Genomic DNA, 15827 nt, shown 5'->3' with positions numbered 1-15827 from the left:
GCTTACCTGAGGGATGCAGGGCCGAGGGGTAGAAATCCACTGGGGTCCGAGTGGGCGGGATCCGTGGGTCCATGTAGGAGGGCATCATCATCCACCTGGGGTCGAAGCCCAGCATCTGGGGGTGGTGCGGGTAGAAGGTGCGCTGGGGGTGGGACGGCGGAGGGTACACCGGCTGCCAGTGCTGCATCTTGTACAGCTGCTCCTGGTAGAGACAGAGACCTGGCTGCACAGGTGCCGCGGAGCAGACAGGCTGCGTGTGCCCGCATACACACGCTTCCAGGGAAAACCCACCCAGACAGAAGACCAGAGAGGGCAGGTCCCAGTGTACGCATGACCACGTTCAGGCCCGGGCCCTCTCCCAGGACGGATGCACAGTCATCCCATCGTCACACAGGGCCCTTGGGCTCCTCCACTACACACGGCAGCTTGGGTGCTCACGCAGATCAAAGGCTCTCCTGGAGCTGACACGTGACCAGCACACCTCCCAGAGCACCTCTCCCCAATGCTCCTCCCCATCCCCAGCCCCCACTGTCCCTTCAATTCACTCTCCACACTCCAATGCCCTGACCACGGCCAGAGTCCTCCTGGGTTCTCCACAGTTCTCCATCTAACAGCTGGGATCCCATGGGGCTGCATGGGATCTATAGGGTCTTGACCCATCTGCCTCTCCAGCATCACCTCCCACTACTGCCCCAGCCTCCAGTCCACACACCTGCCTGCCTGCCTGCTTCAGGCCTTGGAAACACGCTGGGCCATCTGTTTCCTGGGCCCCAAACCTGTTCACCCACATCCCTCCTTCAGGTTTCAGCTTAAAGAGAACTTCCTCTGGGAAGCCTGCCACAAGTTCCAAGGAAGATCAGGTACCCTGTTCTCGGCTCTCACAGCACTGGTGTTTCTCCTGCGGTTGCCTCCCTTCCCTGTATCAGGGGATCATATGCCAAGTTCACTGCAGTCCACTCACCTCTACCATCAGACATGGTATGGAAAGAGTTCACTGCATGAATGAACTAACACATCAAAAGAGTATTAAAAATCAAGGACCTAGACCCAATGAGGGTTCATTTCAGACCTGCTCCACAGCACCAATGACCCCCGGGGCTTTCCTCACAAGCGGACCCCAAACCAGCATCCTGGCCAGACACAGATGCAGTCAAACAAGTGGGACAGCTGACCCAGCACGCCCTATCCCACCAGCCGGCGGGCTCAACTCCAGCCTGGGCTGGGTTCCCTGGATGGCTCGCTGGTGCTCCCAGCACCTCTTAGGAGCACTGGGCACTCAGTAAGCGGAGCTCTCTAGGGCTCTGCCCACAGCTCCTCCTCCTGTCTAAACCCCAGGTCCCCAGGGAAGCTGACCAGACAGTCCATTTGCCAGACTCCCTCAGGCTACTCTGGCACGTTCAGCTTTCTCCTACTCTTCAGGAAGGGTTTACCTGTCACTGCCCATCCCCACCCTCCCCAGAAGACTTCCCTAGAGCAGCTGTTACGACTGTGTCTGGCTGGAGTGACTCCAGAGATCTCTCCAGTGGGCAGTAAATCTTCACCAAGCCCAGGAGTAACTGCATGGTGCCTGCTCACGGTACAAAACTACAACAGCTCAACGAGTGCACCTAACTGTCTAGAACACAGGCCACTTGGCTTCTGGAATGCTTCCAGGAGCCCAAGGGAAACAGGGTCTGGGGTGAGGGTTTAAAAAACTTCTGGGTAAAGGTGTAAAATTTGATCTGTTTCCCCAGGGCACCCACATTTTGGAACATTTTCGATTACTAACAATAATTTACCAGACTTCCCTGGGGGTCCAATGGTTAAGAATCCACCTTTCAATGCAGGGGACACAGATTTGATCCCTGGTCAGGGAACTAAGATCCCATATGCAACAGGGCACCTAAGCCCATACTCTGCAACCAGAGAAGCTGACATGCCAGCACAAAGACCCAGCACAGCCAAAACAAAGAGAGAGACTCAACATTTTAAGAACATTAATGGAACACCAATAAAGACACTACTGGACTACCGATAAACTATTCTACAGGCATCGCAGAACCCCTTACCGCCACGCAGAGAGTCAGGGCTTCATTCCTTCCGCTTCACACTGACCTGTCCAAGGCCCCACATGGCTAGATAAGCAGCACCGTTAGCACCAGAACCCAAAGCTGTTTGACGGAATCCTACAAGCCTCCGCCCTTAACTCCAAGCCAACATTCCTCTCCAGTGCTCTCTACACAGACCCCAGGCCTCTTCCTCCCAGAGAGGCTCCAGGGTGGGGCCGCCGTCAAGTTTGAAGAGTGGCCACACTGTACACCTCTCAGTGATAAAACCACTCAGACACCATCAGCCATTCCTTTCAATGCTAGCCAACAGGGTCCACAAACTACCAACAAAGGTTTTCATCCAGAGGATGAATTACCTGGAGAAATGAAAGGCCAGGGCTGATCTCCAAGGCCCCCACTCTCCACGTCCCTGCTGGCAACTGGGGTACAGAAGGGTGGGTGTCGCCTGCTTTAATTGAAGGGGCCAGGGAGATGGAGGGGCGGGTCTGTTTACAATATGGGCTAAGCGTCTCCTGTTTACCTGCTGCTGCTGCTGCTGCTGGCGCTGGAACCTGGGAGGGAGTGACTTTTGGTACTTGTTGAACTCCTGTGCAGGGGAGCCAGCCTCCCGGGGCCCCTCCTCACTGCCGCCGCTCTGAGCCGCTGCTGGAGGAGCTGTGGGGGCTTCTTCTGAAAACGTGCTGGCGGTCTCCTGGGCAGAGAACTCAGGGGAGCCTACAGAACAAGTAATTGGAGAGGCGGCCAGGTCAGTTCATGAAAGCTTGGCTGAGTGAATATTTAATGGCAAATGCTTTTTCTTGTAGGCACATACTTTCCACTGCTAAACTATTTGCATCCCCAAACCCTGGCACTGGGCTAACACCTCCCATGCCCAAGCTCACAGCCTCCCCCTGGCCCCCATCAGAGATGAGAAAACGAAGGGTGGAGAGATCAGATGAATTGCCTGAAGTCGCACGGTCGGCAGTAGAGCTGGGATACAATTCCAGGTGAGAGAGGGTCTATTAAAATGGACCCAGCGCAACAGAGTGGATGAGGCCTCAAAGAGAGCGCACGTGCCCCCACCTCCGCCCAGAGTTATGCGAGTCCGGCAGCCAGGCAGCCCCTCTGAGGACGACAGCTGCAACTACCCCACGGGCTCCTGGGAGCAGCAACGGCCAGTCCACAGAGCGCACTTCAAATGGAACGCTCCCTACCGTCTCCAAGACTGTGCCCCTTGGAGTCCCCTGCTGTCTTCCCCATCCCAGCTTTGCATTCTTTTTTCCAGCTTTATTATAACTGACATTTCCATTCTTAAGAAATCTACTGCAGAGAGCAAACACCAGTGCAAAGCCTGGAGGTGGGGCAGCGTTCCAGAGGAACGATGATGGGCAGGGGGTGTATGGAAGAGCCGGGGACACATCCCACACCCAGGCCCACTCTGCACCCTGCCGTCCACTCCCTGACTCTCTACTGCCCCCTCAGTAGGTCCCTGACACTGGGCCCAGGCTTCACCCAGACTTCAGTGACACAGCACTTACAGAAGGACCAGCATCTGAGTTCCTCGGCCAGAAGGGTGCTGATGACCACCAGGTCACTGGTACGCCCTCCATCTGAGAAGCTTTCAGCAACTAAAACTAACATCAGGCCCTTCTCTACTTTAAAGACTTTGTTTGAGTTCATTTAAGAAAGTCACAAAGAACATAACTGATCATATTATTAAAAACTAGAGCAAGAGACACCCTCCACCACTTAACACTGTTTGGTGTCTCTAGTGCAGCCACGTGATCCAGTCCTTTTAGGAATAACATCAGGGAAAATGTATTCTAAAAAGCGGGCAGGATTCCTTCAGCGTCACAGAGAGCGCTGTGCTCCTACTGAGGTCCTCCGGCACCCATATCTCCTCTGCCAAGCAGCAGTGGTAACGAAGACAGTGCTTCGTTAGAAGCACCCGTGAGAAGGCGGGTGCTTCTGCATGTAGAAATGTGCCATGTGCTTCGTGACATCATCTCCCAGGACCCTGAGCCCAGGGAGGTGGGTACAAACTCTCCCCAACCCACTTCATGGGCGAGGAAAGTGGGAAGTCAGAGGGGAGGTGTCAGAGGGGAAGCACGTGGCCAGCTGGCTTCAGTGGTGAAAACAGGACGTGAACCCAGGCCCCTGATCCAGGCCTGAACTCTTAACAACTGGGATCCCTGTGTATCCAGCCATTGGCCACAGTTCATGCTAAGAAGCCAGGGAGATGCCCAGCGACACAGCCCTTGTTTCCAGGTCAGGGGCCAGGCTCACTGCTCACCTTTGTGGACGGCAGGGCCGTTCTCCTGGGGAGTCGCCTTCTCAGCCCCCGGAGAGCGGGGAGCTTCCTTCTCCGCCTGCTTCTGGGCCTCGCTGGCCCGCTGAGCCTGCTTGCACTTCTGGTCAAGCTGCTTGAGTTTGGCAGCACAGGCAGCCAGCCTTTCCTCACGCGCACGGCGCTCCTCCTCCTCCCGGCGCTTCCGGGCTCGCTCCACGGCCTCGGACATCTCAGACTGGACGAACTTCTGCCGTGGTGGGGGCTTGTCCTCTTTGTCCTCGGCAGACTGCTGCCGAAATACAGTGCCCATGGAGGATTTCTGCTGAGAGAAGACGGTCAGAGGATGTCACAACTCAGAGACAGGTCACCACCTGGAGGGGGTCAGCTCCCTTCTCAAGACCCTTGGGCACCTTCAAGAGGCCTATGGCAAGAGGACCTGAGCTTCAATCCTGTTCTGCCCTACACTGTATTTGGAAAGAGGGCTGGGCAAGCACCGACAGTCTAAACCCTAATTTCTCTTTTGGAAACTGTTGATAATCAAGGAAGCCCTCCGGGTTGTAAAGGTGCACGGAATCGTTTGCAAACCTCTTAACACCATGACTGAAATGCAGGAAACACTCAAGAGAATAGGCACTCCAGCAGCCACCTCTGGGCACACAAGCTCAGGGTGTCCACTGCTAAAGAACAGGAGCAGAAAACCACATGCTCATCACTCCTCAGCCACAGAGCTGCCCTACTGCTCCTCCGACGAAAGCAGATGAACCTCTGGATACAAAGAGCCCCAAGACACCAGAACTCACACTCACACATGAGGTTTCAAACTGATTAAATGTAAAAATGAAACAGCATCTCTAAAAACATCTCTTCAAGGTATTTTACCTACTTTTAAGTCTCAAGTTGATTGTTAAGTTACTAGACAACCAATAGGGTGCCAACGATGCAGTGTGAAATATCTCTCCATTCTGGGAAGATTTCTTACTGATTTGCAGGAAGAGAGGCGGCAGGCAGAATATGCAGCAGTCCAAAGGATGGGCTGGGTCCCTGGACCCCAGCCGCTGGAAGTCTAATGACATACAACTGGCAGAAAAACAGCAACTTCTTGTTTTGAGGGATAGTTACACAGATGAATGTAACTGTTGAAAAGTCATCAGACATATAAAACCAAGATCTGTTGTGTCTTTTCTTTGTATTTTAATTGTCATCATTCAGTTGCTAAGTCTTGTACGACTCTTCTACAACCCCATGGACTATAAGGTTCAAGAGAAAGGCTGCCTCAGGTTTAGAATAGTGCTCAGTCGCTCAGTTGTGTCTGACTCCTTATTACCCCATGGACTGTAGCCTGCCAGGCTCCTCTGTCCACAGGACTTCCCAAGCAAGAATACTGGTGTGAGTTGCTATTTCCTTCTCCAGAGAACAGTCCTGACCCAGGAATTGAACCCATGTCTCCTGCACTGGCAGGCAGGTTCTATACCACTGAGAAGCCAGGGAAGCCCTTTATGTAAATTACACCTCCATAAAAGCAGTAAGTAGCAGTGACAGTAGAGAGTGATTTTTCTCCTAAAAACTAACTTCTTATAATCCAGAGACAATTACTACAAGATTATAAATGTCTAATTTAGAAGCACAAAGGTACTTTTTACATAATATAATTGGGGCCAAGTGTGCACTCTCCTTTTACTTTGCCCCGACCACTGCCATCTGTCCAGGCACCGTAACAGCCGTGTACTGTCTCACCTCGAGTCTCCACCAGGACACATCGATGATCTCTAAGGCATACCCTTGATTATTCCCTTCACAATTTCCCAGAAATTAAATACCATCAAAGGGTATGTGCGTATCATCAAAACTACAGATATGCCTTTCAAAACTGCCTGAAGTGAGCTATCATTTTATAAACGAAATATTCTGCAAAACATTTACGCTGTGACAATCTTTTCAGAAATTTGGATTCATGAAATGATAAGAGATTTTATCTTTGTTGACTCTAGATAATAATAAAAACACTCAAGATAATTCAGGGTTGTTATGAGCAGATCAAAGTAAAAAGAACCTTCTTTTGAATACTGAGCAACCCCAATATAGGGATGAAATCTGGGTTAATCGCAAGATAATTCCTAAGAGCTGTACTGTGTCTGTTTTCATTCTTGTGTCCCCTGTACGAGCACAATGCCTAGAAAGAGATGATATGTGCTCAGCACAAAAGACTCAAGCTAACGGGTATTTTCACTATAGAGGAAGATGTGGAAGTCCTTTAAACAGCACAGGGCACTGGAAATGGCAAGGCTGCCAGTCTATTTAAATGAATGCCTCCCCTCCACAGCTCGCCCTTCCTGCTCAGTTCCATCCCAGAGTCAGGCAATGCGGCAGCGCCAGGCCTGCGCCCAGGGGGTCAGACAGCTCAGGGCAGGGTCAGAGCCTAGGCAGCTGAGCAGGGTGTCCACGTGGAGGTGTGGCTGATGAGGAAGGTGGAGCCCAATCAAGGGGGAGGAGGAAGGAACTTCTAGAAGAGATGGTTCAGCAGGGAATTCAGGGTCTCTGGGAGGGGGGCTGACATCTGAGGAGGGCACCTGTGCAAGGGACAGGGTGAGGGTAGAAATAGGGAGACTAGGGAGACAACGGGAAACAGCCAGAATGAAGTGTGTGTGTGTGTGTGTGTGTGTGTGTCACATACATACATTCCCCAACTCCATGTGTATGTGTCTGTGTGTGTCTCTCTCTCACTTACATACACTCCCCAACTATCCATGGAAAAGGCCAGAAGCAGCAGCACTCCTGGTGCCCACGTACTGATTTATAAGTGTCATTAAAGGCTGACTCCAGGGCCAAAGCTAGATAAGGACAAAATGAGCTTGGAAAAGCTTGTTCTACCAGAAAGCAAGGAATCCCTCAAAAAAAGAATGGAGACAGTGAAAAGCACCCAGCTGCCAGCCTGAAGCTCCCAAACCAAAGACAACCTGAACATCCAAAGAAACAATATTAATTAAAAATTTGATGAGAAACTGGATATTCATAGTCTTAAAGTAACTAGCCACAAAACTGCTATCAATTACGAATCTGTGGTGCATGTGAAAGCTCGATGTTGTGAAACCCAGTAAGCAGCACCTCAATCCTGAGACTAAAGTAAGGCTGTCACAGCGGGCAGAGAGGGACCAGGGTCACCCAGGCGGGAGCAATGAGAACAGTCAGTGCCAACTCTGAGAGACTCTAGCCAAAAAAGGGTAGCCTTGAACCCCACCATGAGGAAGCTCCAGACAAACGGCACACTGCACAAAGCAGTTGGTTTCTGATCTTCCAGAGCGTCAACCTCAGGAAAGCGGAGCAGAGGCTGAGGGTCCACTTCACACTGAAGGACACCTGACCCTGACCCAGATTCCTCTGCATCAAGACCATCAACTGGGCAGTGGGGGCAGTGGGGGCAGTGGCATGGGGTCTGCCGACGAGGAGGCGGTGGTACGTCAACGCGAGCTTCCTGGATCCGACTGTGCTTACCTAAGAAGCATTCTACGGTGGAGCCTGATCAGACTAGCAACTTACTCTTCAAACGGCTCAGGGAAAAATATTCTTTGCATTACACCAACTTTTCTGTAAGTTTGTGACTGTTCTCAAAATCTTAAAAGAATAATTTTTAACTTTAAAAAAAAAATAAAAAGAGGGACTTCCCTGGAGGTCCAGTTGTTAAGACTCTGCGCGTCCAACGCAGGGGGCTCGAGTTCAGTCTCTGGGCAGCGAACTAGATCCCACATGCTGCACAGTGCGGTCAAAAAAAAACAAAAAGGGAGGGAGGTTCAAGAGGGAGGGGACATATTATACCTATGGCTGATTCATGTTAATGTAGGGCAGAAACCAAGACAATACTGTAAAGCAAATATCCTCCAATTTAAAATAGCTTAGAAAAAGAGAGAGAGAAATGTCTGCTTAGACTTTTGCAGAAAACCAACCAGACCACTGAACTCAGTGAAACCTAACTGAATGTCCATCTGAAAGAGTGAGGCTCTGGCTGTAGTGACCAGGGACACACCACATTGAGTCCCCAAGCCGGCCACCACTCAGTGTTCTCTGAGCTGGCTGAGACTCCTCCTGCAGCTCCCGCCACGGTGGGCTCCTGAAACCTCCCTGGCTCCATCCCTTCCTGTTCATTGTAAATGCACAGAACAGCCTTTCAGGTGACCTGCTGGAGTCTCTGCCTTGGATCTCTGGTCAACTGAACTTGGAAAGGGCTTGTGTATGCGCACACGCCCATGCATGTCCCCCAGCCAAACGGGCACAGGACCCCTCCCCCACAGTGCCCACGGTACCTGGTAGTCAGGGCCTGACGCCCAGCTGTGCAGCTTCCTGGAAGGCGGCTGAGGTTCCGGCACCTTCCGGATGACACGGGTCACACCTCCTGTTTCACTCCAGTCTTTTCCTTCCTCTTGGGTGCGCTTGGCATCAGCACTGTCTGCAGAGCTCAAGGATAACTGCCGCTGCCTCCTGGGGTCCCAACTGTTCCTAGGACAAACCGTGAAGACTTGGTTTTCCTGGTTGGCCCAGGCATGGTCTCATCAGACCATTAGCAATTCGAAAGTTAGCTTCTACAAACTGATTTCCTTCATAAAAGACCTACAGCACACCCACCCAGAGCACCTACACCAGCACCCATTTTACCAAGTCAGTCTTAAAGACACAGCTCCAGGCAGGATGCCTCACACCCATTACTTCATCTACTGCAAAAAAAAAACAAACAAACAAAAACGCCTCTACTTCCTCCATTTTAAAGAGCTGGTCACTGAGTCTCCGGGAGGTTGGGGAGCTGTTCACAAGAAAGAGCTAACAAAGCTGAACCCAGACTTCCCACTGCAGGCCCTTCTGTCTATGCCAAAGCCCCGTCCCAGGACTGAACAAATGCTCCTCACGACAGCAGCAGCAGGCTTGCTGAGTGATACATTACAAACAGCAGGAGGAGCAACGCACACACTGGATGGAGGAGGAGACAGACGCCAGCAGAGGCGCCGGGAAGGCTTGCTGAGTGGTGCTCATCTTTACACGCTGTGGTGCAAACAAAGGCTCTGTGACAAAACACGTGTGCATCTACTCACACCTCTGCTAGTGCAGAAGTGGTGCCCAAAAGCCCAGCGGGAGCGCAGAGAAAGCCAGGGAGTCGGGCCTGGCTAATACACATGCTCCTGCACGCACACACACACATGCACAGACGCTCTGGAGGTGGAGGGAGATGAGGCAGGTGAGGAGAGTCAGGAGACCAGAGACGGAGCAACGACTGCCAGTGCCTCCTGACGGCAAGCAGAGGTGTAGGGCCCACAAAAGGCTCCTGATCTGCCAGGAAAGACCCCAAGTCTATCAAAGACGATGACTAAGCCTCAGGGCGATGGTGACAGGGAAGAAGGGACCGGCCGGCCAGCCTCTGGATGGTGCGTGAAAGAAAGGATGCAGGTCCCAGTGTTCCCAGAGACAGTGAACAGCAAGGGATGGAGCCAGGGAGGTTTCAGGAGCCCATCGTGCATGGGGGCTGCAGGAGGAGTCTCAGCCAGCTCAGAGAACACTGAGTGGTGGCCGGCTTGGGGACTCAATGTGGTGTGTCCCTGGTCACTACAGCCAGAGCCTCACTCTCTCAGATGGACAGTCAAGTCACATCAATTCAGAGAGAGGAACGGAGTGGCCTGCTGCTCCAATGAATCTACAAAGCTTCACGTTTCCACTGATTTAAATTCTGGATCACATCTCCTTCTGAGCTTAGTTCCAAAAACTGACCCATAGATATTTCTTTCCCAAGGGCATCCAAAGCTTCAGTTGAAATCAAGCAGCATTAAAATAAATTACAGAAGCCTCAATTAGCTGTCTGTGTGCCAGCTGAGGAAGAGTGACAGAAGAGCGTTACCAGCTCCCTGCAGAAGAGGAGCCATGAAGCCGAAGATGACACAACAAGACCTGCAGACCCACTACATAAGCATTCAATTACTGACAGTAAAACAGACAAAGGGAAAAAATACCAAAACACTACTATCTAAGCAATATAAACCAGTACTCACATTTTAACAGAAAGCACAGCAAGTCTAACAGATATATATACAAAGGAAACAGGCAATTCCATACAAAGAGAAGCATCCATATTTGCCAATACTGGGGTGGTGGTTGGGTGGGGAAGCAAATTAAAGCGACCATAGGTACTACTTTAAAAGTACAAGCCCATGCTACTGGTATTCTGCTAAAAACTAGACTGGCTAGACTACAATGTAACTATTTTCCAAATGGTATTGGGAGCAAGCATCAATCCAATGAAATGATCCAAAAAAAGAGAGAGAAAAGATTCAAGTGGTCAAATATGCTTAGGCAACATGGCATACCCCACTTTCGGCTTCTCCCCCATGCCCAGATTCCCAGCAGGCTGTAGCACGCACATCCTAGGCTCTGGGCACCCTTGGAGTAGAGCTGAACCCAGGCGGTTTCCCAAGTCTGCTTGGCCAGAGAAGCCTTTAGGGGCACCACACACTCATGGCAGTCTGCAGAACAATCAGTCTGCAAGACACACTTGGGAAAAATGCAGGCATGGTGGCTAAACAGCTAGGACTCAGCCACCCACGCCTGGTGACCACCCTGGCTCCCCGCCCCCAAACAGCTGTCCTTCCATCTGCAAAATGGAAATAGTATCTGGCCACGTGAGATCGCCAGGGTGACCAGGACACGCAAAGCACACGGGAGCACTGAGAACACCAGTGCACATACATCTGTAAAGTGTCACATGCCCCCCTCTACCCCCGCCACCAGGAGCGGGGCTGTGAGCAGGGATGGCGCGCTTACCACTTTGGCCTGCCGTCCTTCACCACTTCCTCCTCCTCCTCATCATCACTGAACTTCAGCTTCTCGGAGTAGTCCACTTCTTCATGGAGGCCTGCAACAGGAGGAGGGCCAGCGAGAAGGAGACAAGATGCACATCCCAACAGTGGGAAGAGCACCGCTGGGGGCGGGGGTAACACTGCCTCCAGGCAGGAAGGGCACCAGCCCACCTGGCTAAGGGGCACCCCCGGCTGCCACCACCAGAACACACACTGCAGAGAGAAGTGGAGGACACAGACTAAGACTCCACACTCCCAATGCAGGGGGCCCAGGCCTGATCCCTGCTCAGGGATCTGGATCCCACAACTAACACATGATGCAGCCAAATAAATAAATATCATATTAAAACAAATACAAGTGACCATATGCAAAATAGATAGCCAATGGGAATTTGCCGTCTGGCTCAGGAAACTCAAACAGGGGCTCTGTATCAACCTAGAGGGGTGGGATGGGGAGAGAGAGAGGGAGGTTCAAAAGGGAGGGGCTATATGTACACCTATGGCTGACTCATGTTGAGGATTGACAGAAAACAACAAAATTCTGTAAAGCAATTATCCTTCAATTAAAAAATAAATTAAACAAACCACAACAACAAAAATACAAGCGAAAGACAGTACTGGCTTTGGTCACAGCACAGTAGCCTCTCTGGTTAGATTAACGCTGTTAAGAGAACAGTCCTTAAATCTGTGCAGACCAAGTTTTCTGCAAGTGTGTTAGAAGGTGAGGAGTGAGCAGAAGCAGGTAGAAACCAGCCAGGAGGCCTCCCCGCCAACACACACTCCCCAGAGGTGAGATCTGAGAGTGGCTGCTCTGCCTCAGGGCCTTCCCCGACCCAAGTGGCTCAGGTGGCAGAACGTGTCCATCAACTGATGAGTGAGTACACAAAATGCGGTAGATGCACACAATGGAACAGGATTTGGCCATATTAAAAAAAAAAAGTTCACACACACTACAACATGACGACCCCTGAAGACATCATGCTGAGTGATGGAGCCAGGTGTGAAAGGCCTCATATCCTACTGTGAGACTCCATTTGTACAAAACGTCCAAAACACGCAAATCCACAGACAGAAAGTAGATGGTGCTTGCCAGAGGCTGTGTGTGGAGGGAGGGGTCACTGAGAGTGAGTGCTCATGGGTACGGGGCTTCTTCTGTGGGTGATGGAAATGTTCTGGAATTCAACAGTGGGGATGACTGCACAAACTTGTTAATATACTAATAATCTCTGAATGGTAGACTTTAAGGGGGCAAATTTTATATAATACGAAAATCTGTCACATGAATTATATCACTGAAAAAAGGGATGTGACAAAAAGCCCAATCCAGTTAGTTAGATCTGACGACAAAGCAAGTGTGATCACATACCATCTCCCAGAGCCTCGCGGTGCAAACAGACACAAGTGGGCTGAAGGGCGTGGATGCAAAAACACAGCACAACAACAATAAATACAGTCAGAACAATGACCTGACACCGGGCGAAACAGACTCCAAGCAAGAAGTGTTAGGAGAGATGGAGAGTATGTGAAACAATATAAATGGTCAGCACATCAGTCATAAAAATAAAAAATGTGTGGAACAGCTTCAAAATAAATGAAGCAAAAACTGACAGAATTAAAGCGAGAAACAGATAAATCTGCAATTGTAGTAGACAGTCTAATACCTTACTTTCAGTAACGATAGAACTAGACAAAAATGTTATGAACAACACTACCAACCACCGTGACTAAACTGATACATAGAGAATGTGATATCCAACTATCGAATACACTCTTTTCAAATGCACTTGGACTATTCACCAAAACAGACCATGTATCTTAGTGATAAAACCAGTCTTAATAAACTGGAAAGAATGGAAGTCACACAGAATATGCCCTTGTGGCTACAATGGAATTAAATGAGAAATCTAGAAAGTTCCAATTAAAATGATCAGTGAACTAGAAAACAAAACAATGGAGAAAACTAAAGCCAAAAGCTCTTTGTAAAGATGAGTAAAACTAATGAGCCCTTGGCAGAAGTGAACAAGAGAAAAAAAATACAAATTACCTAATTATCAGGGATGAAAAAGAGTGATATCTATATCATTACAAATCTTACATACATCATTTTTTTTAAAAAAAGATTCTAAAATTATATGAAAATGGACTTAGAAGAGTAAAATAATCTTAAAAATGAACAAAGCTGGGAAACTTACACTAACTTACTACAGAGCTACAATGTGGTATTGGCATAAGGATGAATAAATAGAACAAACAGGGTCCAGAATTAGGCCCACACTTATGTGATCAATCAACTGTTGGCAAAGGTGTCAAAGCAATGCCACGGGGAAAGAGAAGTCTTGTCACAAATGGTGTAGAACAACTGGGTATCCTGACTCCCATCTCACACCATATACAAATTAATACATGGACCACACATCTAAAAATCAGTGTTAAAATTATAAAACATAAGGGAGTTTCTTTGACACCAGGAGGGACAAAGATTTTTATAAAAGACACAATAAACCATAAAAAACACAAATTTATAAGTTAAACTTCATCAAAATTTAAAACTTCTGCTAATCAAAACGCAGTGCTGAGAAAATGGATCAAAACTTTTGTGAAATGTTAAGTCTCCAAGGATGTGTATCTGAACACTCAAAAAAGATACCAGTAAAGCCAAATCGGCATGAAAACGAGTGTATGATTACTCATCAGCAAGATGCAAATTAAAAGCACAATGAGCTAACGCTACACACCCACTGGAATAGCTAAAATTAAAGCGATGAACATCAGAGCACTGTAAGGATGCAGGGCCAAATTCTCAGAACTGCCGCTGGAGTGCACACCAGCCACCACGGAGGTCTGGTGCTTCTGACAAACCTAATCACACACCTCCTCTTTAACCATCGACTCCACTACTGGATATTAACTCATGAGAAATAGCAACAGCATCCATAATAAACTTTCGGGCAAATTACTGGATTTGATACAATGACACATACCTCAGTAATTAAAAGCAACCACGGACATATGTAATAACATTGATGGATCTCACAAACCTTACAGCTGAAGGAAAGCTGCACCACTCCATCCATCTGCAGTTAGGATTCATCAGAAGGGGGAGGCCTTGGGCCGAGTCAGGAGGAAGACTGGCTGGGAAGGGACGGAGTGAGTACTGTGTCTTGACGTGGCTGTGCTGCTCAAGCACATGGGTTTATCAAAACCGTATAGCTAAATGTGCGCCTTTTACTTGGAAACAAACGTCCAAAAGAATTTTTAAAGAAAATAATCAGATCAGGAGTGTGGGTGATTATGAGAATGCAGAATGTTGGAACTTGCTGAAATGCAGTGACAGGGCGCTGTGTGGGGCTCATCACACTCCTGTTTTAACTCTTTCGTTACAAAAACTCTTTCTCCCTCCAAGAGTAAGATGAAAGACCAAGACAGACAACGTGGCTGCGTGAGGAAGCAACTGCTGGTAAGGGTACCAGCGAGGATCTCTCAGGGCCCAAGGCTGTCTACTGCCCCTTGCCCTCAGGGGTCCCTGTAGACTCTGTGTCACAGGAACTGCCAACCTTGGCAAGAAGCAGAAACAAGAATGCAGTCCCTGCCTGCTGAACCGTCAGTCGAGAGCCCACAGGCAAATGCCACCACCCACCTGCCCAGCCATCGTCGGCGTCGGTGTCCAGGTCATCGAGGCCCTTCAGGTTTTCTGCGTTGACGATGGTGGGTCGTGGCACCCGCTCCACCAGCGGCCTCAGTGGACGGATCGGGCGGCTCACTCCCAGTCTATTTTCTTTTCTGATGACAGAGAGAAGGGTAAAGACGCTGGGCTGGTGTCAAGTACACAGATGGAGGCAAACCCAAATACTTCTCCAAAACTACGTCCCCCACTGCAAAGGTTCACGTGTGCCCTTGATATTATAATCCTCCCCTTTTTAAAGAACATATAATCAACAAATACATCCCCAAGAGAAGTTCTGCTTCATTTTACAGTTTTAGATGCTCGGTGTTAAATCTACGGTAACAGCAATAAACAACTATCAGGAACCTGAACTCACAACCCCTCCTCTCGTCCTGCCCCAGAGGCCAGCCCTCCCACACACCCTGGAGTATCAGGTGGGTCTCTAGCTTCTGAGGTCTCAAAGCACTTTCCTATGTAAACCCACTGTACTGTCCCAATATCACCAACCAGGGTGACTTCTACATCCGCGACTACAATGCAATGGCCTTACCCGTCTTGGTCATTCATCTGGAACTGTCTAAAAGGAACACGGGGTTCAAGACGGAGATGAGGAAGGGGAAAAGATCCTCGTTCCACTGTACCCTGGTTCTCTGATGACTGTGGCGAACACATCTGAAACATAACATCAAGGAACAGGGTTTTCCAGTAATGGCCCAGAGTCTAAGTTCCACTGGCATCAGAATTTGTTCTGGCAAACGGGAAACAGAAACAGGAAAGTCTTGGGGTTTCCCAATTAATCCTATCACCATCTCCCCCATTTTTCCTGCCATCAGTACACAAATCTGGGGACTTGTGTCTTGGGGAATACCTGCCTCTCCTTTTTCTAAAAGAACCAAGGTTAAGATAACATCCGCATCACCAGGGAAAGAAGCCAGAGGCCCTTAAAATTTGAAACGGGGGAATGAAAATGCAAAAGCAATGGAAACCTCCAGGATAAGGCACCAGGGTAGAGAGACTGG

General features: G+C 49.5%; 1 protein-coding gene across 14 annotated transcripts in view; it reads right to left on the bottom strand.

Moving 5' to 3' along the window:
- The window catches only part of PRRC2B (proline rich coiled-coil 2B), an 80313-nt gene that overhangs the window by 24146 nt on the left and 40340 nt on the right, over window positions 1-15827 (bottom strand). For 8 of the 14 annotated variants that reach the window (XM_055541432.1, XM_055541441.1, XM_055541435.1 and 5 more), the window contains 7 exons: window positions 15359-15480; window positions 14782-14924; window positions 11110-11200; window positions 8613-8805; window positions 4321-4639; window positions 2569-2762; window positions 7-202 (listed from right to left, as the gene is read on the bottom strand). In XM_055541432.1, the coding sequence (XP_055397407.1) occupies window positions 7-202; window positions 2569-2762; window positions 4321-4639; window positions 8613-8805; window positions 11110-11200; window positions 14782-14924; window positions 15359-15480 (1258 nt within the window). The remainder of the gene's footprint in view (window positions 1-6; window positions 203-2568; window positions 2763-4320; window positions 4640-8612; window positions 8806-11109; window positions 11201-14781; window positions 14925-15358; window positions 15481-15827) is intronic. The other 6 variants (XM_055541434.1, XM_055541437.1, XM_055541440.1 and 3 more) reach the window with 2 other exon arrangements.

The sequence above is a fragment of the Bubalus kerabau genome, chromosome 11, assembly GCF_029407905.1.
Source record: "Bubalus kerabau isolate K-KA32 ecotype Philippines breed swamp buffalo chromosome 11, PCC_UOA_SB_1v2, whole genome shotgun sequence".
Classification (NCBI taxonomy): Eukaryota; Metazoa; Chordata; class Mammalia; order Artiodactyla; family Bovidae; genus Bubalus; species Bubalus kerabau.
Note: the sequence above shows the minus strand (reverse complement) of the source record. Positions and strands in the feature narration are given on the sequence as shown.